The sequence below is a fragment of the Cupressus sempervirens genome, chromosome 11 (genome assembly GCF_028749045.1).
Source record: "Cupressus sempervirens isolate cs-2001-9-10 chromosome 11, ASM2874904v1, whole genome shotgun sequence".
NCBI classification, from domain to species: domain Eukaryota; kingdom Viridiplantae; phylum Streptophyta; class Pinopsida; order Cupressales; family Cupressaceae; genus Cupressus; species Cupressus sempervirens.
Window position 1 is genome coordinate 735,918,591 of NC_143128.1, and position 26,481 is coordinate 735,945,071.

Sequence of the window (26,481 nt, forward strand, 5' to 3'; positions counted from 1 at the left end):
TATGATCATTTATTCTTACAGAAAATTATGGAATTAATCTACCTTAAGCAATGCATCAAATATAATATAAGTGTACAATTCTAGTTTATTCAAATGATACATGAATTCTTAATGTTACTCTAAATATGCTAAGACATGATAATCTAGCACCATATGGAGACCACAATTCAAAAATCAAACATTCACTTGAGTATAACATAAGCTTTAATCATGACATATGGATCATCAAGAAGGTAAGTAAGCATATCTGAATAACATCATAAAAACTACTTAGAATATTAGTGTCCTAGTAACATCATAAGGAATCATCATATAGCCTAATGATATAGGTATCAATGTCCCAATAACATAACATGAAATCAAATAGTCTAAGGATCAAAATGTCAATGTCCATAGTGGGTAATAATGTGTCATCTAGAGTCTAACTATCAATGTCCAAAAGAAACAAAATGTCAATAGTGCTATGATGGTCGGGGCGGGACATGACAAATCTAGATACTCATACTATTGATCTGAAGACTGATATATAGACTAATATTTATTATTTCGAATATTTTTTGATGTTCAATGTTCAATGTTCATTGTTTGTTTGTTATAACTTATTTGATCATGAATCATGACGTTCTAGTTGAAAACTTCAGTGCAATGTTCAATGTTTTTTACATCATGTATCTTATATTGTATAATTGTACTACATCTTTTCATAACTAGCATTTTAAGTATCATATGTATAGTACATACACCCCTGCTCCCTTCGCCACCCCCCCGTCCCCCGCCGCCGTCCCCTCGCCGTCCCCAAAACAAGGTCCCTCTGTCCCCCCGTCTCGGAAACTTGTCCCCCCGTCCCCCCGTCCCCCCGTCTCCTATGGCGGTGTAACTATGGGTTTATCTCTACATCTAGAGCTGATCGCTAATACCAACAGTTGGTTGTACAACACATAGACAACTTGGTAATAGCTGGCCACATAATGTGCATATACCTTGGTGACTGCCGGTCGATCATAAGCTCACAGTTTGATGATTTAAGTAACACTTTTGACTAAACTTCTACTTCCAATAGAGTAATGCATACTAGCATTTCTGACGGGAGAAAGATCTCACACCAAAGGAGATAGCTTGGAAACTTTATGTAGAATGTAAGGCAGCATAAGAATTTGATTCCCATAACTAGTTGACGACAGGAGCTCTATGACCAAGATAGCATAATTTCTTCCTTTCTATACTGAGGATAGAGATAAACATGCTGAAAGAACCTACAATGATAGGCTCAGCAATTCCAAAGCAGCATTTACCAAGTACGCAGATGCATATTCTGCCAACTCTGAGTCCCCCATAGTGCAGACTTACAAACTGGGCAAACCAAAATTTAGGGATATCGAATCTGACAAAGGTGCATCTGGTAATGAGTAAGGATTTTCAAAATGTTGCACTCAAGCCAGTCATCTTTGTTAAAAGGTTATAGTGCACCAGATTGTAAACAATGTCCAGTCATTATGGAGTAACTGGGACCCTCTATATGCCCAACTACTGTAGGCAGACACAACCACAGGATAATATCTATTCCTAAGTTTCATATTGCTAAATGATAAAAACAAATGCAATAAGAAGAAGCTGTGTGCACAACAAACTCAATACAAACATATGCAAGGACTTGAAGTAATGTAAGAAGGTGATGACAACAATAGGATAAATTAATCATGGCAATACTTATACTAATTAAGTGTTTTAAAAAAAAAAATTAATGCAGAAGAGTTGAAGATACACAAGGGATAAGGTTAAATAACTCTGATTAAAGAATGAATGGTTCCTATGAACTGTTGCTGGTCTGGAATTGATTCCTCTCTTTCTCTTTCTCCCCCTTCCCTCACTTTGTGAGTATTACGCCTTGAACTTTGCCAAGGAATTTGTGCTTTTTTCTCCCATTTTCACAGAGACCATTATGTGGGGTTAAATTGCACTGGAGACAAGGGACTCATTTTCTGTTCTTGAGTGATAGCTTGCCTGCTCATCACTTGACTCAAAATTTCGAGGGACTCATTTTCTGTTCTTGAGTGATAGCTCGCCTGCTCATCACTTGACCTAAAATTTATTTTTATTCCTTCGTCAGTCCTCTGCAAATTGGAGAGCCACTGTTGATTGACAACCTGCCTCTTGCATGTTAACTTGTAGTTTCCGTTACTCTGCCACAGGTCCTGGCAAACATAATCAGCAGCAGAAATCTTGCTAAGGGCATTGAGCATGAGAGTGATGGTCAGATTTCTCGTGTCATCAGTCAACCCATCGGGAGTATTGCTTGCTGCAATGATGCGCTGCCTGCACTTGGTCAATTCCACCTTATCATTTCCGATGCCATTGACGAAAACAATCTCTAAACAAAGAAGAGCGTCAATCATCTGTGCATTAATCCCGTGATGTCCACATACCACACCTCTGATAGATTTAGAATGTTGTGCCCAAAAAATGCTTCTCAATCATGAGCTTCATACAGCTTATATGTCTTAAATTTGATGTCCAGGGATTTGATCAAGTATGAAATTGGATTATAAGAAAGTTAAACCCCAACCTGCTTCATTTATTGCTCACCCAATCTGATGCAGAGCTGCACTTTGGAATGCCTTTTGTGGATAAATTCAACACAAAAAGGCCTTATCAAAGGGCTTACATTCATCAATTTGGGGCTCTTTGCAGTTATCTTTCCATACTACACTCTCTGCTACAAGAACATACTTGGCTATAGGAGCATTAAACATTAAACACTCTTCTTGGTTTACCTTCACAGCAGCAGGAATTAAGACAAACACTTATCATGCAACCAGCAAAACAAAGGTCATACTTAAAATCTACAAAACCAAAAGTGCACAATCCTCAAACTCTTCAAGAACCTTGGCGAAACAAAATTTTTCCTTTAACAACCCCATCTGTGGATCTGAGATCTGATTTTCTTCTTTAGTAACAATGAATTCATTCCTTCAATATTCCAAGAAACATCAATAAATCTGTAGAATAAACCCACAATTGCAGTCACTCTTAAAACATGCAAAATCAACTCATGGCTGTTCTGGCAGTTTGGACAGTACTTGAATCAGACACCTGTAACTTTCGTTGTTCCTGACCATATTTTCAAAATCCCTCCAGTGGAAGTCTAGAGAATTAGGTTTACAAGAACATATATCAGAAAATTTCGAAAAACACTCAGAAAATTCACAATTGAACCGACAAGGGCATCAAATTTCTCACACATACCATAACCATTCCATTCCAAATTAATATTAATGGATTAACATATCATGAAATGCAAAAAAATGTTAAATGAAAATGGGTAGACACATAGAGATGTCACGTGATTAATTCTGCATGTCCATTTGGTTGTCTTGCAACAAAATTAATAAAACAACACTAGAAGAAAACATAAAATTATTAATGATCCTCCGGCCGACAGAGACCATTGGAGAATCTTTAGAAACCCTCCACGTGAAGACCACTCTCACAATAACACAGAGCTTTTTTCCGCTAAAGAGGAAATGAAAATGACTCTAAGCTACAGAGATTGGGAACTCATTAAGTCTCAAATGAATTCAAAACATAATAGAAAACATGCATGCAAAACCCTACACAAAGACAACCAAGAAATACCGTATAAATGTTGAAAACTCAAGAAGTTGCAGGAAAAACCAAGAAAACTCTTATCCATCTGTTTACAAGATGAATCCCTTCTTCTTTTTGAAGAATCATAGTTCCATAACTTCCAAGAAGCCATCAAATTCCTTCCTGCAGTTACATTTGAATACTGGCTGTTTCCAAAGATTGCTAATGTTATTTTGGCATCTTTTCGCTACCTAATAATTATTTGGAAACTTTCAAATTTTTCACACACACACTTTGGGAAAATAAAACTAAAATTAAAACACTCAAAACATAGTAAAAAGCCAAATCCTAAGTCTAAAATGGCTAATGTCTGGTTGGATTATATGGGATGCCACCATGGCATTGACACCACATAGAAAATGGACTTTTTATTGAAAGCTTAGAGACACAAATTTAAACTTAAAAGTTTTAAATTATTTAATCTGCCTGATAATTACTTTGCCCCCCTGCACCACAATCAGACTGACTCTGATACCATGTTGGAGTTTCATACCAGAAATGAAGCTGAACAGCAAACAAAATAAATAAACAAAAGCCACAACAAACTATCCTGGGAAAATCCAGACACAAAAATGTCCTTTTAGTGATAAATCAGCAGAACTGTCTTCAAATGAAGTGCAATAACAATTCACTGTACACAGTCCATGACCATGCTCTGAGACAATTAAACATGGCATATATGATCTCTACAAAACAAGAAGTCCCGTGTAGATACAATTGTGCGAGGTAATCATAATACACCTAACCTGCTTGGAAATGGGGAATGCCAGGAATAAGAAAGAACGTCAGGGTGCACATGAAGAGACAGACAATGAAAGGGTCTCCACTTAAAAGAGAAGTGGTGCTGAACACATTTCTTTGTTGACTTAAAGAAATTGTGTAAATGAAGAAATAAAACTGCATCAATGTCTTGAACCGACAGAGCACATGAAAGGATAATTGCTGACAGTAAAATGTCTTCAGATAAAAATATAGATAATTACTTATATGAACTGACAACAGCAGAGTATGAATAGAAAAACACTTCATGTTGAAAAGAGTAACAGCAACCAAATTACATTGACAACTATCTCAGATATGGAAGAAAAATATCTCCCGAAGCTATATCGTCAACATTAAAGAATGAAGTAACTTTATATATGTCATCCTAAGTTGTAAGGTTAGCAACTTTTTTCTTTTGGTAAGCTAATCATTGTGATTATTCGCCAGTCTTGTGATGTCATTCACAAGGTGCCTGTTTCAAGACATTTAATGGATTTTTCAATCTGCAAGTGAAATATTTTTCTCTTTCTTTAAATGAGTCTAGTAGGTTCCTGCATGGAGATCTCTTCCCTCAAATCACCATAAAAAACACTCTTCCCTCAAATCACCATAAAAAACACACTTTACATCCAAGGAAAGCATTTAGCACCCATATTTTGCTGCAATTTCAAGAATCGTCATTATTAAATAAATCACTTTTAATATCCAAGTGATTCTTTGACAAATTGTATTTTGCTGTAATTGCAACAACCACCATTATTGAAGTGAACCTTGGGATTGGAGGAAAGGTCTCATTATAGTCAATGGCTCAATGCCTTGAGTCTACGACTATGTTATTGGGTTTTGCCTAGTTTATCCGGTTTGTCTGGTCAGGTGTGTACCCGGTCCGGTTCCGGTCTCGGTTCAGTTTGTGGTTTGTGGTTTCACAAATTTATACTAGCTGCCATTCTGTCAAAAAGCAGAAACTGCAAAAAAATCCTGATTACTTCTAAAAATAAAAATTCTTTAAGATTGCCATTATTTTTTCACGGTATACCATGTAAATTGTTGACTTACATATTTACTGTCTTAAGTGCTGTGTTTTAGAAAAATTAGGGTTAAAAGCATTGGAAAAAATGCTGGGCAATGCAGCTAGGGTTTTTTGAAAGTTCGTAGGTTGAGAAAGGGCATCAAAGGGGATTTGTCAAAAATAATATGATTATTTTATTTATAAATGATTTTTATATTATAATCATAATAATGATATAATATAATTGTAATAAATTTTTGACATATAATTAATATTTTATAATAAAAGAAATAATCCAAATATTATCCCACATATATGTACATGTGTGTATGTACATATCACACACATGTATGTTTTGTACGGACAAACACCAATCCTATTTCAAACTTTTGCGGTACCGACAAACCAGTTCTTTGAAATCATATTTGAACCTGAACCTGCACTGGCAACTTGGGTCAACAAATATACCTTCTCTAGCTTTGTATTTCTTAGCTGCCTCTTTTGATGTAAACTTATTTTAGATCTACTTGCATCCAATGAGCTTTTTCTCCTCCAGTATTTGACACAGCTCCCAAGTCTAATTTTTCATGAGAGTCCTGGTGCCTTGATGTTTCCCAATGCAGATTACTCTTGGCTTCCTTGTATGATTTTGGATCATACAACTCTTGTACCTTAGCCATCAAAGAATTTTTTATGAGAGTCCTGGTATTTGACATAGCTCCCAAGTATAATTTTTCATGAGAGTCCTAGTGCCTTGATTTTTCCCAATGCAGATTACTCTTGGCTTCCTTGTATGATTTTGGATCATACAACTGTCATGTCCCCTCTTTAGCTTCTTCTGGCAGTGATATGTGAGTTAGCCTATCAAGGAGTCTCGTAGGCGGGCAAGAGTGTTTAGAGGCTCAATTAGGGTTATAGTGTTCGGATTTGAAGTTTCTGACAGTGAGGGCACGATTTAGAGGAGTTCCTTAATTATAGGAGGAGACCCCTACTTTCTAGGAGGTGGAGGTATCATCTAGCATTGAGGTTATAGGAGACTGTCCCCTGGTTTCAATTTCGGGAGATTCGGAGGTCTTCCTACTTTTTAGGGTTATCCCTAGATTTGAGGGATGAGGCTGTCGATTATTTCTTGATATCCAGCATCAGTCACAGGGGCAAGTTCAGTTTCACCTTCTGATGGTGATCTGGCTATTAGTTGGCCCTTGGGGAAATATTTAAATATATTTAAATATTTCCCTAAGTTAGTAATTAAATATTTAAATAAGGCTAATTTAGTAGCCACTAGGTTGAAATAAGGAGATTTTTGGCTCCAATTGGTCAGTTGTGTTGGGGTGTGATAGTTCGTTGGAAAGTGCCAGACCTCTACTATTTGATTTTCAGCTACAGGAGCCTTGGTGACCCTTGATACTTTTATCATGATTGAAATAATGTTTTTTCCTCTATGTTGGACGTCAATAATGAAAATAAACATTATAACCCAAAGTTTCCACTTAAGTCATATTAGGTCATTTTTAGGGTTCGAATGCCTAGTAGGGAGTTATAAGGAGAAGCAAAGGAAGGAAAGATTATTGTTTACATTATTCATCCATCATTTTGGGCGCTTGGCTCTGGTAGAGCATTCCTCCAACTAGGACTCCAACCCTAGGTTGAGAGAGTAAACTGTTTGGGACATAACTCTCAAGCAGCTGTGATTCAGCAAATCTTCAGTACTATTTTCAGGCAGAAAGCAAGCAGTTTCAGCAATGGCAACCCTTCTTATTTGATCTTCAGCAGCAGCCGCCATCTCAGATTTGATCTTCAGCATTGGGCCGCCTTTTCTGCACACCTATAGCTGGCCGCCTATCCATATCTGGCATTGACTGTAGCTAAGGTACTGGGTTGCTTTTATTTTTGTAACAGTTACTATTGGGTTCGTTTGGGTATTCCCAGCTTTCAAGTGCTGTGGTTTTGGATTATTACTATGCTGTTTAAATATTGCTGTTACTAGTAGATATTGTAACACATCTATTTTGAAGAGAAAATATCAAAAATCAAACACCAAATTTCTGCACTTTTGTCTACTCTGTAAGAGCACTTAAAAATTGCAGGAGAATTTTATTTATTTAAATAAAATTACAGCAGATCAGTGAATCGGTCTGCTAGGGATATTTCAGTGGTATCAGAGCTTGATCTTGCCAGCCTGTGAGTTGATTGCAATCTAGGATTGAAACACTATAGCCGATGAATAGAGAAATGCCAGGCAGAACCAAGTAGAAGAACAGGAAAGAGCAATGATGCAAACACTCATCACAACACAGCCCTTGATAGTCCAAGCCCTTGAGAGATTACAGGATAATTTGGAAAGAATGGAGTTGGATAGGCACAGGGGTAGACAAGGACGCAGTAGATCTGTGTCAGTAGTAGGGAGTCAGCACAACCACAGATCTCATGCTTCTGTAAGGAGCTCCCTTCATTCCCATAGGCGTGAACGCCCCCATACACCTACTGGAGACAGACCCTTGCATCCACAATTCTTACCAGGAGAGCGTAGAGCACAGGCAGATCCATCGGAGGTGGAATTTCAGGAATCTGTTTAAGGAAGCTGCAGCTGAATGGAGGGCCTTACCTCCTGAGTTCCGTGATGTTTTTCCTCTTCCCCGGTACTGTTCTCAGCATAGGGATACTACTAGGTTCAGAGGTGACAGGGGTTTTAGACCACAGCAAAATAATGATCTCAATAGAGCTATTGGGAAAGTCTCACTGGTCACTTATGATGGTACAGGTAGTACTAGTGCACGAGCTTGGGTGCACAAATTGGATATTTAACACAGAGCTCTACTACAGAGAATTGGCTCATCTTAGACAGACAGGACAGGCTGAAACTTACATTAATGAATTCCAGCGCATTGCTGTGATGGTACCTGATATGCCCCATAAGCGGAGTGTGATGTTATTCATTGAGGGGTTGCAGGATAGACTTAAGGGATTGGTTCGAGCATTCCAGCCAGCCACCCTTAAGGACGCCATAGATGTAACTCTAAGACTAGACATTATTCCTACTTATCAATCTAATAAGAGACCATTCAAGGATGCAAGACCTCCACAGAAGGCCAACACCTCACAGAATAGGGATGAACAGTTAGTTAGACCCCCTACGATGGACCCAGAGACATGGAATAATTTGAGGAGGAAAAAGCTTTGCTTTTCATGCAAAGAATCTTGGGAGCCCGAGCACCATTGTATGGGTAAGGGCAAGGTTCATTTGATTGAGGTGACCTTTGAGTTTGCTGATGAGGAGATACCTGACATTGACACTAAGGATAGTCCCGAGGAGACTCATCAGGAGCAATCTCAGTTGGAATTGGACATGCCAGAGTCATTGGTGGCAGCCAAAGTGACTATGGCTACCTTATCTGGTTATCCCAGATTCCACGCCTTTCGGCTGAAAGGCACATTACAGGGCCAGAGAATCATGAGCTTGGTCGATACAGGAGCTACACATAACTTTATTGATCAAACATTGGTTGAGAAACGTGGGTTACAATTTGAGATATTTGAGGGTTTTGGAGTAAAGGTTGCAGATGGTGCAATTTTGGGCTGCACTAGGAGGATCTCACAGCTTAGTATTTAGATAGGGGATTTCACTTTGACAGATGACTTCTATATTCTACCCTTGGAGGATTATGATGTTATTTTGGGTATGTAGTGGCTACAAGGAATCAGAGGGTATATTATTGATCACCACCGCATGCAGTTAGAGTTTTTGTCTGGGGGGAAGAAGGTGATCTTGAGAGCAGCTTTAGACGATGGACCTAAGGAGGTGACGTTTTGCAAGATGGAGTCTATTATTAGACATGATGATATGATTTGGGCAACACGTTGTTTTGTGAAGTCCAAGATACCTACTCCTCGGGATGGCAGAACATTTCATGTTGATATTCAGTCAGTAATGGACTGACATGGGAGAGTTTTTGGTGACATGCCTCCTGGTGTACCTCCAGATAGAGGGTTTGAGCACGAGATAGAAATGGAAGATGGAGCTAAACCAGTGATCACCACTCCATATCGTCACCCTAGGGCATACAAGGATGAGATTGAGAAGACTATTCATGAGTTGTTGGACATGGGCTTCATACGCCCCAGCTCTAGCCCCTTTGCTTCTTCTGTGGTACTTGTCAAGAAGAAGGATGGGACCTTGCAGATGTGTATAGATTACATGACACTGAACAAAAAGACAATAAAAAACAGATACCCTATTCCACGCATTGATGAGTTGCTAGATGAGCTTCATGGAGCTATCTACTTCTCTAAGATTGATCTTCATTCAGGTTATCATTAGATCCGTGTACGATCAGAGGATGTACACAAGACGACTTTCTGCTGCCATTATGGACATTATGAGTTCTTGGTGATGCCTTTTGGCCTTACCAATGCACCGGCTACTTTCCAGTCATGCATGAACCACATCTTCAACAAGTAGTCGAGGAAATCGGTTCTAGTGTTCTTTGACGATATCTTGATCTACAGCTAGACTTGGGATGACCACATTAGGCATGTTGAGGAGGTACTTAGCATCATGGAGAACTAATCTCTATTTGCTAAGTTGTCCAAATGTGAATTTGGACTTAAGAGAGGTTTTGTACTTGGGCCATGTGATCAGTGCTGACGGAGTTAAAGTACATGAGGAAAAGATTTAGGCTATTCGTGATTGGCCCTACCCCTAGAGCATTTTTGAGTTACGTGGGTTTCTTGGTCTGTGTGCTTATTACAGGCGGTTTGTGAGGGGTTTTTCTCAGTTAGCAGCACCATTGACTGATCTCACAAAGAAAGGAGCTTTCAAATGGACAGAGCAGGCACAGGGAGTCTTTGATAGACTCAAGGAGGTTATGAGTACCTGTCCAGTATTAGCACTTCTCGATTTTTCACAGCCTTTTGTGCTGGAATGTGATGCCTCAGGTGTGGGCATAGGAGTAGTATTGATGTAGAATAAACATCCCATTGCCTATGAGAGTAGGAAATTGAGGGATAATGAGAGACTATATTCTACAAATGACAAGGGAATGTTGGCTATCATGCATGCATTAGCCAAGTTCAGGCAGTACATTGTTGGCAGCAAATTTGTGGTGAGGACGGACCGCAACAGTCTGAAATACTTCCTTGATTAGATAGAACTCAATGGTAGACAGCAGAAATGGGTAAGCAAAGTCCAAGCCTATAACTTTGACATAGAGTTCATTAAGGGGAAGAATAATGCGGTTGTTGATGCACTTTCCAAAAAACCATCTAACGCTGCCATATGTTCATTGAGCGAGATTTCAGCAGATTGGAAGGCTCAACTTTTAGTTGAGTACTCCAAAGATCGGCAGGCTTGTGAAATCATGGATGGGCTGATTTCAGATGATAGGTATAGTGTAGTAGATGAGATCATCTATTACAAGAGCAAAGTGTTCCTTATTCCGAGTTCTCAATTGAAGGAGCGAATTTTGGAGGCATACCACGACACCCCTATAGCAGGGCATCCAGGGTACAGTAACACTTACAGGGCATTACGAGAGAGATTCTCTTGGAAAGGACTCAAGGATGATGTTTTATGTCATGTTTGAGAATGTTTGACATGTCAGCAGAATAAGTCCGAACATACCTTCCCTGCTGGATTATTGCAGCCATTACCCATACCGGAATAGAAGTGGACAAGGATCTCCATGGACTTCATTACAAGTCTTCCTTGAGTACAGGGGAAAGATTGTATATATGTGCTAGTTGACAGATTGACCAAATATGCCCATTTCTTTCCTATCATAGTTGACTTCACCGCATCTCAAATAGCATGGTTGTTCTTCAGAGAGGTGTTTAGACTCCATGGCCTTCCCAAGACCATAATGAGTGATAGAGATAGTAGGTTCATGAGTTCATTCTGGCAAGAAATTTTCAGGCTCACTGGTACAGAGTTGACACCTAGTACCAGCTACCATCCACAAATAGACAGACAGACTGGGATTGTAAACAAATGGGTGGAGGGATATTTACGCAACTATGTCTCAGGACAGCAGAGAGCATGGTTGCGTTGGTTACACTTGGGCGAGTTTTGTTGCAATACCTACCCATCATATGTCTATTTCTATGACACCATTTAGAGCCCTTTATGGTTATGATGCCTTATCATTCGTAGACTTGGCCATTGAGGACAGTAGAGTTCCTCTAGCACAGGACTGGGTTGAAGAGAACCAAAACATTATGAAATCCCTAAGGGAGAACTTGCAACAGTCACAGAATCAGCAAAAGATTATGCTGATTGGCACCGAGTGGAGAGGGTGTTCAAAGTGGATGATTTGGTCTTTCTACGATTGCAGCCCTACCGACAGAGCACCCTTAAAAGGGTTGGAGTTGAAAAGCTCAAGCCGCGTTTCTATGGACCCTACAGGATCCTCAGGCATGTTGGGGAGGTTGCATATGAGCTTGAATTACCTTCAGATAGCAGAGTTCATAATGTATTCCATGTATCTCACCTGAAAAAGGCACTAGGGCAGCAAGTTGTAGCATCCCTTGATCTACCCCCTTTGGATGAGGAAGGAAAACTGATTCTGATTCTTGAGCAAATCTTGCAGGAAAGGGAACGCCAGCTGAAGAGAAGGGTGATCCGAGAGTACTTGATCCGTTGGAAAGGCCTCCCTATTGAGGATGCCACATGGGAAAGTGGTCCACTTTACAGCATCCAGGTTTGCAGTTGCTTGTGGGCAAGCATCTTCGAGAGGGGAGGACTGTCTTGTCCCCTCTTTAGCTCCTTCTGGTAGTGATATGCGAGTTAGCCTATAAAGGAGTCTCGTAGGCTGGCAAGAGTGTTTAGATGCTCAATCAGGGTTATAGTGTTCGAATTTGAAGTTTCTGATAGTGAGGGCATGATTCAGAGGAGTTCCTTAATTATAGGAGGAGACCCCCACTTTCTAGGAGGTGGAGGTATCATCCAGCATTGAGGTTATAGAAGATCGTCCCTTGGTTTCAATTTCGGGAGATTCGGAGGTCTTCCTACTTTTTAGGGTTATCCCTAGATTTGAGGGATGAGACTGTCGATTATTTCTTGATATCCGGCATCAGTCACAGGGGGTGGCAAGTTTAGTTTCACCTTTTGACGGTGATCTAGCTATTAGTTGGCTCTTGGGGAAATATTTAAATATATTTAAATATTTCCCTAAGTAATTAAATATTTAAATAAGGCTAATTTATTAGCCACTAGGTTGAAATAAGGAGATTTTTGGCTCTAGTTGGTTTGTTGTGTTGGGGTGTGATAGTCCGTTGGAAAGTGCCAGACCTCTACTATTTGATTTTCAGCTACAAGAGCTTCGGTGACGCTTGATACTTTTACCATGATTGAAATAATGTTTTTTTCTCTATGTTGGATGCCAATAATGAAAATAAGCATTATAACCCAAAGTTTCCACTTAAGTCATATTAGGTCATTTTTAGGGTTCGAATGCCTAGTAGGGAGTTATAAGGAGAAGCAAAGGAAGGAAAGATTATTTTTTACATTATTCATCCATCATTTTGGGCGCTTGGCTCTGGTAGAGCATTCCTCCAACTAGGACGCCAGCCCTAGGTTGAGAGAGTAAACTGTTTGGGACATAACCCTCAAGCAGCTGTGATTCAGCAAGTCTTCAGTACTATTTTCAGGCAGAAAGCAAGCAGTTTCAGCAATGACAACCCTTCTTATCTGATCTTCAGCAGCAGCCGCCATCTCAGATCTGATCTTCAGCATTGGGCCGCCTTTTCTGCACACCCGGGCGTTGGAATAAGAACAGATCTGCTGCAGACCTGTAGCTGGTCGCCTATCCATATCTGGCGTTGACTGTAGCTAAGGTACTGGGTTGCTTTTATTTTTGTAACAGTTATTATTGGGTTCGTTTGGGTATTCCCAGCTTTCAAGTGCTGTGGTTTTGGATTATTACTATGCTGTTTAAATATTGCTGTTACTAGTAGATATTGTAACACATCTATTGTGAAGAGAAAATATCAAAAATCAAACACCAAACTTCTGCACTTCTGTCTACTCTGTAAGAACACTTAAAAATTGCAGGAGAATTCTATTTATTTAAATAAAATTACAGCAGATCAGTGAATTGGTCTGCTAGGGATATTTCAGTGTTGTACCTTAGCCATCAAAGAATTATTCGCAAACTAAAATTCCCCTTGTATCTGACATCTACCTTAAATCATCAGAATGGGTTTTCCTAACCCATTTGGGTGTTTTTTCATTTTTTGGGGTAACTGCTAGAGGATATTTGCATCCTACTGTTTTCCTTCTATAACATGCTTCGTGATTGGGTAGCACTCCACTGTCCATCAGTATTCTTATTAAGTTTCTTGTTCTCATCAAGAACATGTGCATAAGCAAACATTCCAAAGACTATGAAATTAGACAAGTGATACTTCCCACCTTTCCATTTCTCCCATGGAGTCCACCTGTTCACAACCTTTGTTTAAATTCAATTGGCTGGTAAAAGTTTATGTTTGTTCTTTGTTGAAATGCTGTTGTGGAGATTAGCATTTATACACCCAATTGGATGATAATCCAAAGAAGTATCAGTTTTATCTTGGCTGTTAATAATATGATCCAATGTTATAGGCTAGACAAAGAAGGTGGGCTTTTTAAATACAAGCCAATGCTTGTTATATTAGGCATTCAAAATTGGAAATTTTCAAAAATTTTGGCACTCGGATCTTTGACATTGGTAGGGGGCTGTGGTCTCAGTGTCATGTTATAGTTCTTGAACTGAGCAGATCTGAAGTTACCCTTGCAATCTGAGTAGGCAATAGAATCAGAGATTATTCTAGTTGCATGTGTTTCTAATTCTTAGGCATGCATGCTCTGCATCAATATGTGGCCTTAGTAATCTTTATCTTACCAAATTGATCCATCTGAATTTTGGGGCCTGTTATATAAAATTCACCTCTGCAGTTTCTGTATTGGAAGGTTTTCTACTTGAGACTGACCAGCAATATGCTGTACTATTGTTTGGTAACCTGTACTTGTGGGGCATGTATCTGAAACCTCACATTGTCGGAGGATTCCTGGTTAGTTTAAGATTCTAAGTTTTTTATGAATTTGTGTTCTGATCTTTGATGTAACTATTTAATTTTATGTTTAGGTGCTATGCTCGGCTACACCCAAGAGCTATAAACTGCAGGAAAAAGAAGTGTGGCCACAGTAACCAGGTGAGATTGAGCAAGCCACTCTATGATCAGAAAACTTATATTTCTCTCTGTTGCATGGAAGCCTTGTATATTTATGTGGATTCAAACATTTTACATATTGTGATGCTTGCTTAAATTCTTCTTGTTTGCACAGCTGCGACCAAAGAAGAAAATTAAGTAGATTCGAAGCGGGGAGTATTGTCATTATCATATTTCCAGTCCAGAATATTGTTTGCATTTACTGTTAGAGTTGAAGCTGGGTGTGTTGTTAAAGACAAATCAAACTTGTGTTGATCTAAGTCTTTGATAAATTATATTTATAATTGAATTTTGCTCTTTGAAGTTAAGCTCCTCTGATTATGGAGTTTTAATGGAGATACAGATGATTTCTGAGATTCCACTCTAGACCTTAGTATGCATTTATGATGATTGTAGGAAATTGGAAGGCCAATTCTACCACTTTGGAAAAGGTGTATTGTTAAAGACAAATCAAACTTGTGTTGACCTAAATATTTGATTAATTATATTTATAATTGAATTTTGCTCTTTGAAGTTAAGCTCTCTGATTATGGTTTTAATGGAGATACAGATGATTTCTGAGACTCCACTCTAGAACTTTGTTTGCATTTATGATGATTACAGGAAAATGGAAGGTTGATTCTACCACTATTGGAAACTTAATACTTCCAATTTTCTATCCGAATGATGTTGAAATCCAAACATAAAATCGTTAGTATTCAATGTGTCTAATTTCATTAGTGTGATGAGATATCTTTTTGGGCTTGAAATGTTTAAATCTTACATCAAATAATGCAACTTTTCGTTCTTTTCTGAGTAGTGCTATAAATATCCGGTCTCTATTATAAATCTAAGGTATACATATATGAGTGATCTTATTTATGTAAATCTGTGGTCTTGAGCTTCATGTTGTATGTGGAAATCCCATTTAGAATTAATATTTCTTTCTAAATTCTGTCTTTTATTAATCAATTCAGTTTGGTGTAGTTCGGTCCACAAAAGTGCCTCCATAACATATTTTCATGAATTACAGAGTAGGCTTTTATTTATAAATATGATTTGTTTTGTTATTATTAGTTAGTCATAAGCTATATTATCTATTGGTTTGGCTGGACTTCAAGGCTAATAAAGGTTAAAGTCAATAGTTAAATAATGTTGAAGGATTTTAAAGCCGGGCAACCTCTCTTAGTTTTCAAATGTATTAAAGAGATGTGAACATATAACTAGAGTTGTATCATATGATATGTATTAAAGAGCTGTGAAAATATAACTAGAGCTTGTATCAAAAGGAGGTGCAATGGTTATGCAATAGTAAAATGTATTTTAAAGTTGTAGACAACTTGTGTTTCATTTTTTAAGGCCATTCAAATTTCAATAGAATATAAATATATACTTAGAATGTGTGCCTAAGCCTTATTTGCACACATGAAAAAGTAAATATACACTGTTATAATATACATAATCATTATTTGCATGAACTCTTTTGTAACTTGGGCTTTATTTCTCATTTTCTGACCCCTCTTAAATCAATAAAAAACAGACATTGCATACAAAGTCACCATTAAACATTAAATCATATCTTTAACAGTTTACTGTTACAAGCTTATTCGAGTTCCTTATTATGAGCAATCACTCTAGAAATAAAAATTAGAAATCCATGAGTCACAACCTAGAATCTACGTTTTACAATGAGACAAATACAACTAATGGAAGATTGAGTGACAACTTACAATTCTGCAAAGATGACCTCTTGGAGATTTGAGTCACAACATAGATGTCCTCTTGGGATCTAGTGACTTTGAAGATTATATACACACTCGAAGATGATTTCTTGATGGATGAGAGTTGAATCAGAAAATCCAATTTCTTGAGGGGTGAGTTTTAAATCATAAAATCTAATTTGATTAATGATTGCCGAAGGACTATGATGAGTGTGCCAAGTTGGCAAACCAAGAGAGGGTGTGGAGACTACATGAAAATGTTTGATAAAATGCAGCTAATTAACAAAACCTCTAGACAACTTTTTTGAGCTCCTCTCTTCATTTTATAATACAAAATTCTGAATGAATTTTTTTAAACAAACAAAAATTGTAACTTGAGGCTTCCTATGTCTTCCAAACCTCTCCGTAAAAACTGGCATAAAATTTGTTGAAACACAAGAGGCTGGCTGATATTCTCATCAATCTCATGGTTTATTACAAAAATATTGTTAATAATAGATACAAGCTGATTGTTAATTTCTACACGTAAAATAAATTTTTATGTTCTGGTCAATTATTAGATCTAATTTGTAAAGAAAGAACAAACATGCAATAAAAATTAAAATTAGAATAAGAACAAGAACAAGGACAACAAACTCTTTCTTATTAATTTATATATAAATAGGTTTACTCAAAGTAAGAAAATGGAAGAAAAATAGAATAAAATTAAAAAATTCGAAATATTCCTTAGTTGAAAAAATAACTTTCCTTACAAATAGGAATTAAAAATTAAAGCTTCTAAATTATTTTCTCTAAAATAGTACAAGGGGCTCAAAGTTGGTTCATAGGAAACTACTATTCTCAAACCATAATCACCAAATTGCAAGGTACTTATTCTTTTTTCTCTACTATTGGTTTTTTAATTCTTGTCCTTATATTGTGGACGGAAAGATTTCTATTTGGACTTTCCACATCCAATGGAGTTGAATGAAGTGTGAGTTGCCCATTTTTCTCTTTCAAAATACAAGAGCCTATCCACTGATAAAGGGAAAGGTATATAATTGAGTGTTATATATTCTTAATTACAACTATTAGGTCTTGTTTGTTTGATTCCTAAAATTTCTAATCCGTAGTTTGGATGCGACAAACTGGAATTGAGAATTGAGAATTGAGTTTTGTATTCCCATTTTGGCTCAAAATAAGAATTTGTTGATTTCATCTCAGGAGGTGAAATTGGAATTGGTAATTTTAATTTCCATTTCCTATTTTCATATTCATAAAGTTTTCGAGTCCGCTGAAGGAATTCCTCATTCAAATTGGTCCACGTCGTAGACATAGCAATGGTATTTTTGTTGAATAATACATGATGATGGATACTTTTGGAGGCTAGACAAACATTACTGTTGGACATGACATCTATGAGCATTGATAAGAACAATAAAAAATACTAGCCCTCAAAATCAACCACAATTTGGTGCCCATAATTGCTAGGTAGCTCAAAATGGATAATACAATTGCAAGCGCACCTAGCGATTTGATCTCTCTACAAAAGTCAGCAACCTTTTTCAAAAGCCATGACATGAACATAAATACAGACATTAAAGAGCTCAATGTCGAAACCAAATTGAGTAGACATGTTTCTTCCATGTAGACGAGCAACTTGAAGTTCATTGGAATAACAAGTGTGATTCAAATCTTTATTATATCTTTATCTTCAAAACAAGACATCCTTATAGGCTCCATGTCTTCTGGTGTATAATATTAGATTTTTTTTTTAAAATTTAAAATTTGAATTTCTCCCATTCCAATAGATATAGAGCATTCTGCTTCAATTTGATCCTGGACTACAAACCCGAGGCACACAATTTGAGAGTGCCACCATGGATCCAAGAACGACGACTTTGATCTAATTTGCAACCCACACAACAGATCTACAAAGACATATGAACTGCAGTAGATAGAGAAGTGATCTATTGATAGTCTGAATTAATGCCCCACCCGAAGATCCTTGGAACAAGGATAAAATATGCATTGATTTTTATTTATTTATTTATAAAGTTCCTTAACAACAACAACATATAGAAACCAAGTGCAAGAATGAAACATCTGAAAAAGCGTTAAGGATAGGGAACATGGCAAGACTCACATGTTTACCCACACTAGCGGAAGTCTTACAACTACTTCCAAAGATCTCCAAGCTCAAAATTGCAACTCACGAACCACAGATCACACGAATCATGAGAATTTACTAATGGGGTGTTCTCGTTCAATCTCAAAGTAAAAGCTCGTAGCATGGTTAGACATACAAGTCCATTTCCACTAATCATATCATAATCAAGAATCACAAGTAGAGACCAACCACAATCATGTAGAAAACAAGGGCTCAAAGTTACTACTGCTCATCTACTAGACACCATGTTAAAAGATAAATGCTAACCCTTGAAATTTGGCTAAGTCTGAAATCCTGATGCCCAAAAATTCCTTGAATCTTTATCTTAACTCAGAGAGGTCTAGAACTTATCTCAAATGAATCGTCGCATTTATTAAAATATATCTTTAGTATAAAGAATTAAATACATGTCAACTTATACTTAAAACCCCAAAGAAAATCCGATTTCAACTAGGAAGGTGTGCAACCCTAAAGGGTACCCAAAACACCCTTCAACTAGGAAGGTGTGCAACCCTAAAGAGTACCCAAAACACCCTTCAACTCTCAATCGAGAAGTTTGGAGATACCTACTCTTTGCTTGAGCAGGTTTTTGCAAGAGATCAGGTGACACTTTTCCAATGTCGTGCGACATTTCACAGTCTTTCGGGTGATACCTTTCTAGTATCGTGCGATACTTATTACTACTACTAGGTGACACTTTTAGGGACCGCACAATAAAGTTAACTATTGCTGTGCAATAATTTACCGGTCTCACACAATACAACTTATAATTGACGTGCGATACTTTCCAATATCATATGATATTTCTCCTTAAGGTGTGCGATCCTTTTCTAGTATTGCCCAAAGCTAAACCACTGTCACCTAGGATTGTAAGATAAGATAAGATAAGATAAATTTATTAATGTCCAACAAAAGACCACAATGTGGGTCTATGGGATTGGAAGCTTACAACAAGGAAAAAGCAGACAAACGAAGCACCAAACGGTGTCCAAAAAAGAACAAGCACAACAAAAGAAGAAGAAACCAGGAAACATCACGAAAAAGATTAGGTATTTGTCTTCACAGGGAAAAAGTTCAACAATGACTAATCTATGCGGCTACCAGAAGCCCTGTGATGAAGCTGAGTGCTACAAGAGGAGTGTCGCTGGCAAAAAGGTCCCCTACGGGGTCTCACTGATCTGGAACAACCTGTGCTAGGGAAACTGTATGGTCGCTTCACACCCCGAGCTGGAGTTAAGGGCGAGAAGAAGGTCGTAATAGGCTATGCCTGGGTCTGACTCCTGGGAAATGAAAGCTGTAAAGTATGGTCACGAAGCTGTAAGGACTCACGGAGATAGAGTGCAATGCATCGTTGATCGGTGTACTTGAAAAAATTCGAGAGGGATTTGCAATCTCTAAACAAACAATAAAATCTCCTTCTAATCTCGTAGTATATAGGGCATCTGAAAAGAAAATGAATCTCAAATTCTGCCTCTACTAAGGTACAAAGTGTACACACCCGATCCTCTCTAGCAATATGGTGATCGACCAGAACCTGGAGTTTGTGCGAGCCCACCCTAAAGGAGCCAAGGGAGATATGCAGGGCGTGAGTCCAGTATCTATGTAAGTACTCAGGGTGTACAATAATCCCATCTCGGATAACTAAGAAGTGCTTAGCGTAGAAAGCCATCCTTGGATGTAGTCCCCCTAGAGGATCCACCTAGGTCCGTGTGATATACTTCCTGTAAATGTCGGGTCTAACATGCCCATTCAACTCCTGTCGAGAAGGGAGTAGATGATCAGGGGCATCCAATGAGAATTGGGAGGGAGGAAGATGATCAATGTCGATCCCCACTGAACTCAGTAGGATAGTAGCCTGAGCATACCAATCGCGGGCTCTAGTGGTAGGATCAAAGTTAGCAATAGCAACTGAAGAGTAGTAAGCTAAATTAGGGTATCTGTGTTGGCCTTCCTCCGAGTCAGCAAAGCCACGAAAATAGTGGAGAAACCAGATCAAGTAAAAAATGGCTGCAAGTCTGAATGGGTGAGCACTAAACTCGGCCAAAATAATACTGTGGGGGGTAGAATAGTGACATCTGATAATCTGATGGAGGAGCATAATCTGGGTACTCTCGATCTTGGCCCAATCCGAGTCTAAAAGAGAAGGACCCCAAACCACCGAACCATAGAGCACTGTTGGTCTTACTAAGGAATCCAGGAGGGATAGCTTAGACGATGTATTCTGAAAGTGGTGTCTGAAGCACTGTCTCTTGAGCATGGAAAGGGAACCCAACCCTTTACTGATCCAAGGCTGAATAGCTGATCTCAAGTTGAAACGAGATCCAAAAAACTTAACCCTAAGGTATGTGTAAGATGATGTAATCTCAACTTCTCGACCTTGGAAGTGAAAATGGAGATGTGAAGTCTTCAGACCATTGAAGAGCATAACCCGAGTCTTCTCAAGGTTCACAACCAACTGTCTCATATCACAAAAAGATGAAAGTCTATCTAAAAGCCTCTGAAGACCCTCAGGAGAGGAAGCAAGAAGAACCACATCATCAACAAAGAGAAGGATGGAGATCAATACCTAGTGTAGATGACAACCATCACCTGGAAGCGAGGAGTCACTAAGAAAAGCCTCGAGTTCATCAATGCAGATCCTGAACAAGGTGGGCGAGAGAGGGCAACCCTGCTTCACCCTAATGGTGCTCTGGATAGGATCAGAGAGGCCCTATGTGATCTTGAGTCTACCAATCACAGTCTCATATAACCTCATAATAGCTGTCAATAAGATCTCAGAAATACCAATATCTCTCAGTCTTTGAAAAAGGGCTGCTTTGGGGATGGAATCAAAAGCTTGACGAAAATCCACAAAACAATAGTAGACTTTCTTCAAGTGATGTCGAGCCTCCTCGATAATAGCTCGTAGTGTAAAGATATGATCTATGGTCTGGTAGTCTGTCCTGAATCCTACTTGACCCTTAGCCCTGCAATTCCTCCTATCAAGCTCACTGGATAAAATAGTATTCAAAGTTGTAGCATAAAGTTTGGCAAATGTATGCCCAATCATGATGGTCCTATAGTTTTCGAGATCAGAGGTTAGCCTAGACTTATGGATCGGGTGAATAATGTGTCTCGACTAAGAGTCCGAAAAACCAAAACAAACCACTCTATTAAAGAGCGTAGAGAGATAAGGGTCCAAGATCGTGGTACTGAGTTTGAAGAGCTCTGCCTGAAAACCCTCCTCATCAGCTGCCCTACCGCATCTTATAAGTTTAATGGCCTCGTAAATGCTGTAGGTGGAGAATAAGTGACAATGGGGGAGCAGGCTGGGAAGGGGGGTGAGCTGACGTGGGATGTCATACAACGTGGAGATATGGGAAGCAAGGAGATGAAGGTCGGGGGTGGATACTGGGGAACATGATGCGCCAAAACAACTTGGGATATTGAATAAGCGTGTCTCGGAGGGATCTGCCTTGTGAAGCAATAAATAATTGCTTCTTATGACAAAGAAAGCGTTTGTAAGAGAGCCGTAAATTGGTGAAAGCGGGGGAATGAGTATCAAAAGCCAAGCACAAGGAGTGGTGGAAAGTTTTACAGTCATCATCAAATCACTGATTCATGGGACAAGTATTTCGTTGAGCCGATCTGTGAGTGCTAGAAATGGAGCAGTGAGGGATAGAGAGGAGAGCCAACTCCCAAATCGCGGTGGCTAGTGAGTGAAACATGGTGGACACCTAACTATGATCCGTGAAGCTAGCTAGGCAGAGGAATCTTCTCAGATGGAAAATGAAGAGGTCTTGATCACTATCCTCAAAACAGAAATGAGTGTGGGGGCAGAACCGGGCAGGGTGAGTAGAGATGGGTGGTAAAGGGTGGGAAGAAACACAGACCGAAAGGCTAAGAAGGGCATGATCAGCCAAGGGAAGACGAGAGATAGTAAAATTTTTGATGGAGGGGAGGAAGGAAGCAACAACGAGGATGTAATCTACCATGCTCGCACCCCCACAATGAGGCCAACACGTAAAAAGCTCAGAACCTGAGAAACAAGAGAGGCCATTCAGAATCACCAAGTTGGAGGACTCACAGAGCTGGAGAAGGTGACGACCATAACAAGTTAGAGGTCCACTGTGATCCTTGGATAAACACTGAAGCCCCATACTAGTAAGATCCCTCTTAGTAGTACAAATCAAATTGGACCCACGGTCATATTGGGGGGTCTGGAGATCTTTAGTTCGTGCATTAAAATCTCCTAAGATGATGATGTCGCCCATAGCCCCGAACTTGGAGATTCTCTCAAATAGGTCTGAAAAAGGGTTCCCATCCTCAACACTATGAATTGCGTAAGGTGAGGTAGTCGGCGAGAAGTAACAAACAACAATGAAGATATCTTTTTGACGGTGACTGGTACCTCCAACTCGGATCCACATAAATTTGGCATAAGTGTCAGAAAGAACCAATGCGGTAGTATTGAACAGATCATCTCTAATCAAACAAGCAACTCCACCGGAACAACGCACACCACCCGAAGCTCGGACCTCCTCTCTGCAAACTGAAAGCCACTGATACCCTATGTAACCTGGAAGGGGTCGAGCAGGACTCTCATGAGTCTCGATAACAGCTAACAAATCAGCATCCCCAACTACATCATGAAGTAAGCTTGGCAAAGACCATAGGGAACCATTGCCATTCCAACAGTTGACAAGCAAAGAGCCAATGAAGGGCTTAGACTTGCCAAACTATTGGTGCTCAGAGTGTCATTTGGCTTGGGTATGTCTCTCATCCCAACCCTTGGGAGGTGAGTCACGAATAACTGCCTTTAGATTCCTTATTACTAACCATTTTCCGTTACTCCTTGCTTCTACCACAAGACTCCTAGAGTGCTTTAGTTCAGCTACCTATGATTTTGTGAGGTCCTCATCAAGAAATATTTTTGTGGGAAGAAGGAATAGCTTCTTCTTTGCCCTGAGAGCTTGTAGTCGATCATCCAGTGAGAGAAACCTAAGAAAAAATGTGCCATCGTGTCCAAACCATGCTCTGTCTAATGTAATATCTGAAATACCCAGTTGCTCATTGAGAAATGAGTAGCCTGTGGGGAGAGGATCAATGGAGGACGAAGGAAGACCTCTAACTCGAAGGTTGAGTTCCCTGAAGCACCTAACTTGATCTTCTGCCTACTTCTCTTGGACAATTTTTTCAACCACTAGCAGAGGCGTAGTGCTGGAGTTTTTGCAAGTAGAGGCCCAAGTTTAATTTACTGCTCTGTTTCAGTCAAAAGAGATGATTGTTTTTTAACAAGCTCGGTCTACTTATCCTTGAGGTTTCCAATGTCTCCGAAGTCTTCAATAATGGAGCTGATATCTTTTGTAATGCCTTTCGTTTGTGTGGTAAAAGTTTTAGAAAGGTCCTGGATGCGTGAAGAATTAGCTACAACCTGTTGGTTCAAGTCATTTAATGATTGAGATAGGGAGTGAATAGTATCCTAGAGAGTTTGATTCACTAATTCGAACTTCTCAAGTTGCACTAAGAGACCTTGGAAACTACTGAGAGAGAAAGAGTTGTGACTTTCAGAGCTGCATTATCCTTCTCTAATAATGCCAAGCGGTCAATTATCTGCAGTAATGTTGCTGGATTGGGTGGGGGGTCCATGACTCAAAACAATACTAAACAATATATGAATAACCAATACTAAGTTGTATTTGAATAAAACAAACTAGAAACGGTACTAGACATTCTGTCAAACAAATCATGTACGGACTGTCTTGTGGATCATAATCTGTCTTGTGGTGTAGGTACGGACTAATTACGACTTCTCCATACTTTATTTGCACGTTCACTGTAGGGGGATGATTTCTTCATGGATAACTTCATGGCGGGGCATCTATAGTCAAGGGCCTCAAACATTAGGGCATCAACAGTCAATCGGGATGGAACTTGTCTAGTTACGGCACAGGATGTCGCCTCTGCATGGGGTCAGGATGTCACCTCTGCACGGGGTCACGAGATAATATTGGACATCTCAGACGGTTAGATTATACTTCACGCCAAGGAAATTGCGGCTTAAGACAACACTCGGCAAAAAGTGCTCAACTCCTCCTGTTAGAAACCTTGTCATTGGTTCCGCTTTTGATAAATTTGTTTCACTTCTGGTTCTGCAGAGGAGAGGGTTTGGAGGAAAAATCAAAGAAAGTTGTTAAGAGTGACTTACCAAAAGATAGAGGCTGAACTAAACAAGGTGGGAAAAAGAAGTCTTACCAAAGGATACAAGAAACATAAAGGATGCCTAGAGATAATAGAACTTGAAAAAATAAATTAGGATGGAATAGATTGCAAGAATGAAGAAATAAATGATCAAAATGAAATAACCCAACAAACAAACATAAGGGAAAAAAAGTTAGAACCTCCACACCGGTGAGTACCAGATCCACAATAATCGAGGCTTGGACACTCGAACACATGAAAAACAAGATACCATGCAACGAGAAAGAGAAACATCTATCTATCCAATCCATAACAACATATGAAAGAACATGCGGAAGGTAACGTCACAATGTATATACATGGTTCATAAACCAAACATTATATGAAGGAAAAATAAGCATCTAAGCACCAACATAACTAAACTCATACTTGGTTCCTCCCAACTATAATAGCATCATGAGACCTCAAAGGCTCCAGCCATCCCTCGAGCGTAACATCCGAAACTACCAACTAGATAGTCATAGCTATCTTATGAGGGTGTTACTACTATACCATAAATAATATCATAAGAACAAGAAGATCTAACATGCTAATCCATCAAAGCATAGATACTCCAACTAGCAGTGAATCACATCATCTAACCATATGCTAAAACATCATAATAAGGAATGCATCAAATGAAACTAACATCATCTAAACATGACATCCAAGCATTCCAATTAAAGTATAAATCACAAGGAAACCTACTCCATAAATTCACAGATACCAAGTGAAACATCAAACATTGGTCTCAACTGGAAATAAATCATCTTTGTACATCGGTCCCCAGCAATGGTATAGGTAGCTATGCCTCCCAACCACATGGAACTCGTAGGCCCACTCCTACCATGCTGATGGAGATAATGATCCAACCACAAACACACATAAATCATACGTCCCTGGCTAACACTCACGCTAGACAGTAAAGAAGATTGAAATGAAGATCATGAGACAATACAAATACAACAGGTCCTAGTTAGACACTTTATGGGTCAACTATGTAGGGCCTTGATGGAGGGTAAGTCACTTGGCATCAAGAAGCCCAAGCTAAATATTGCGTGGAATCAAACTCCCTAGGGATTCCCTAGGGAGGCCATCACATCGTGTCCTCGTATCAATTTTGGGTGCTCTAATTTTTAAGTGTCCTTGGATCAACTCCGGGTGCTTACATTTTTAATTATCTTAGATTTATTATTTAGTAATTTATTTAGTTATCACTTATTTAGAAACTTCTTCATGTCAACCCTTTGAGAAATAGTCACCAAGGTTATGAAAGAAGCCCCTCCATGGTCTACACTACATACCCATGCTCATCACACGATGAGTGCCCATAGGCAATGCATATTCTCAAACCAACCCCAATAACATAACTCCATTGATGACAAATGAGAGATCGAGCCTCGTAAGCACTCGACAAATGCACAAACATGTGCTCGTGTGTGGGCACCCCAACAACATGAAGATCATAAATAACAAGGGTTGGATGAGAACACAAAAATACCAAGTATAACAAAATCACTTAATTGACCTATATCCAGGAGCTCAGATCCTACACGAATCCCAATGAACAATAAATCCAAACATCATGACTCACTCCACTGGCCTAAATCTGGGAGTATGGGTTCTACACGAATCCTAATGATGCAACCAAACCTAACATCATGAACTCACTCAACTGACCTAAATCCAAGAGTATGGGTTCTACATGAATCCATGCATCCGTGAAATAACAAGGGTTCGATAAAAAACAATAACACCAGGTACAAAATCACTCAATTGAACACATAGTCGAG

At 39.0% G+C, this 26,481-nt stretch overlaps 1 protein-coding gene across 2 annotated transcripts in view; it reads left to right on the forward strand.

Moving 5' to 3' along the window:
* Positions 1–15,138, forward strand: part of LOC149531729 (ubiquitin-ribosomal protein eL40 fusion protein-like) — a 42,420-nt gene extending 27,282 nt beyond the window's left edge. For both annotated transcript variants that reach the window (XM_089811640.1, XM_089811639.1), the window contains exons 5-6: positions 14,536–14,602; positions 14,736–15,138. In XM_089811640.1, the coding sequence (XP_089667766.1) occupies positions 14,536–14,602; positions 14,736–14,762 (94 nt within the window). In that variant the 3' untranslated portion in view covers positions 14,763–15,138. The remainder of the gene's footprint in view (positions 1–14,535; positions 14,603–14,735) is intronic.
* Positions 15,139–26,481: the final 11,343 nt, after the last annotated feature.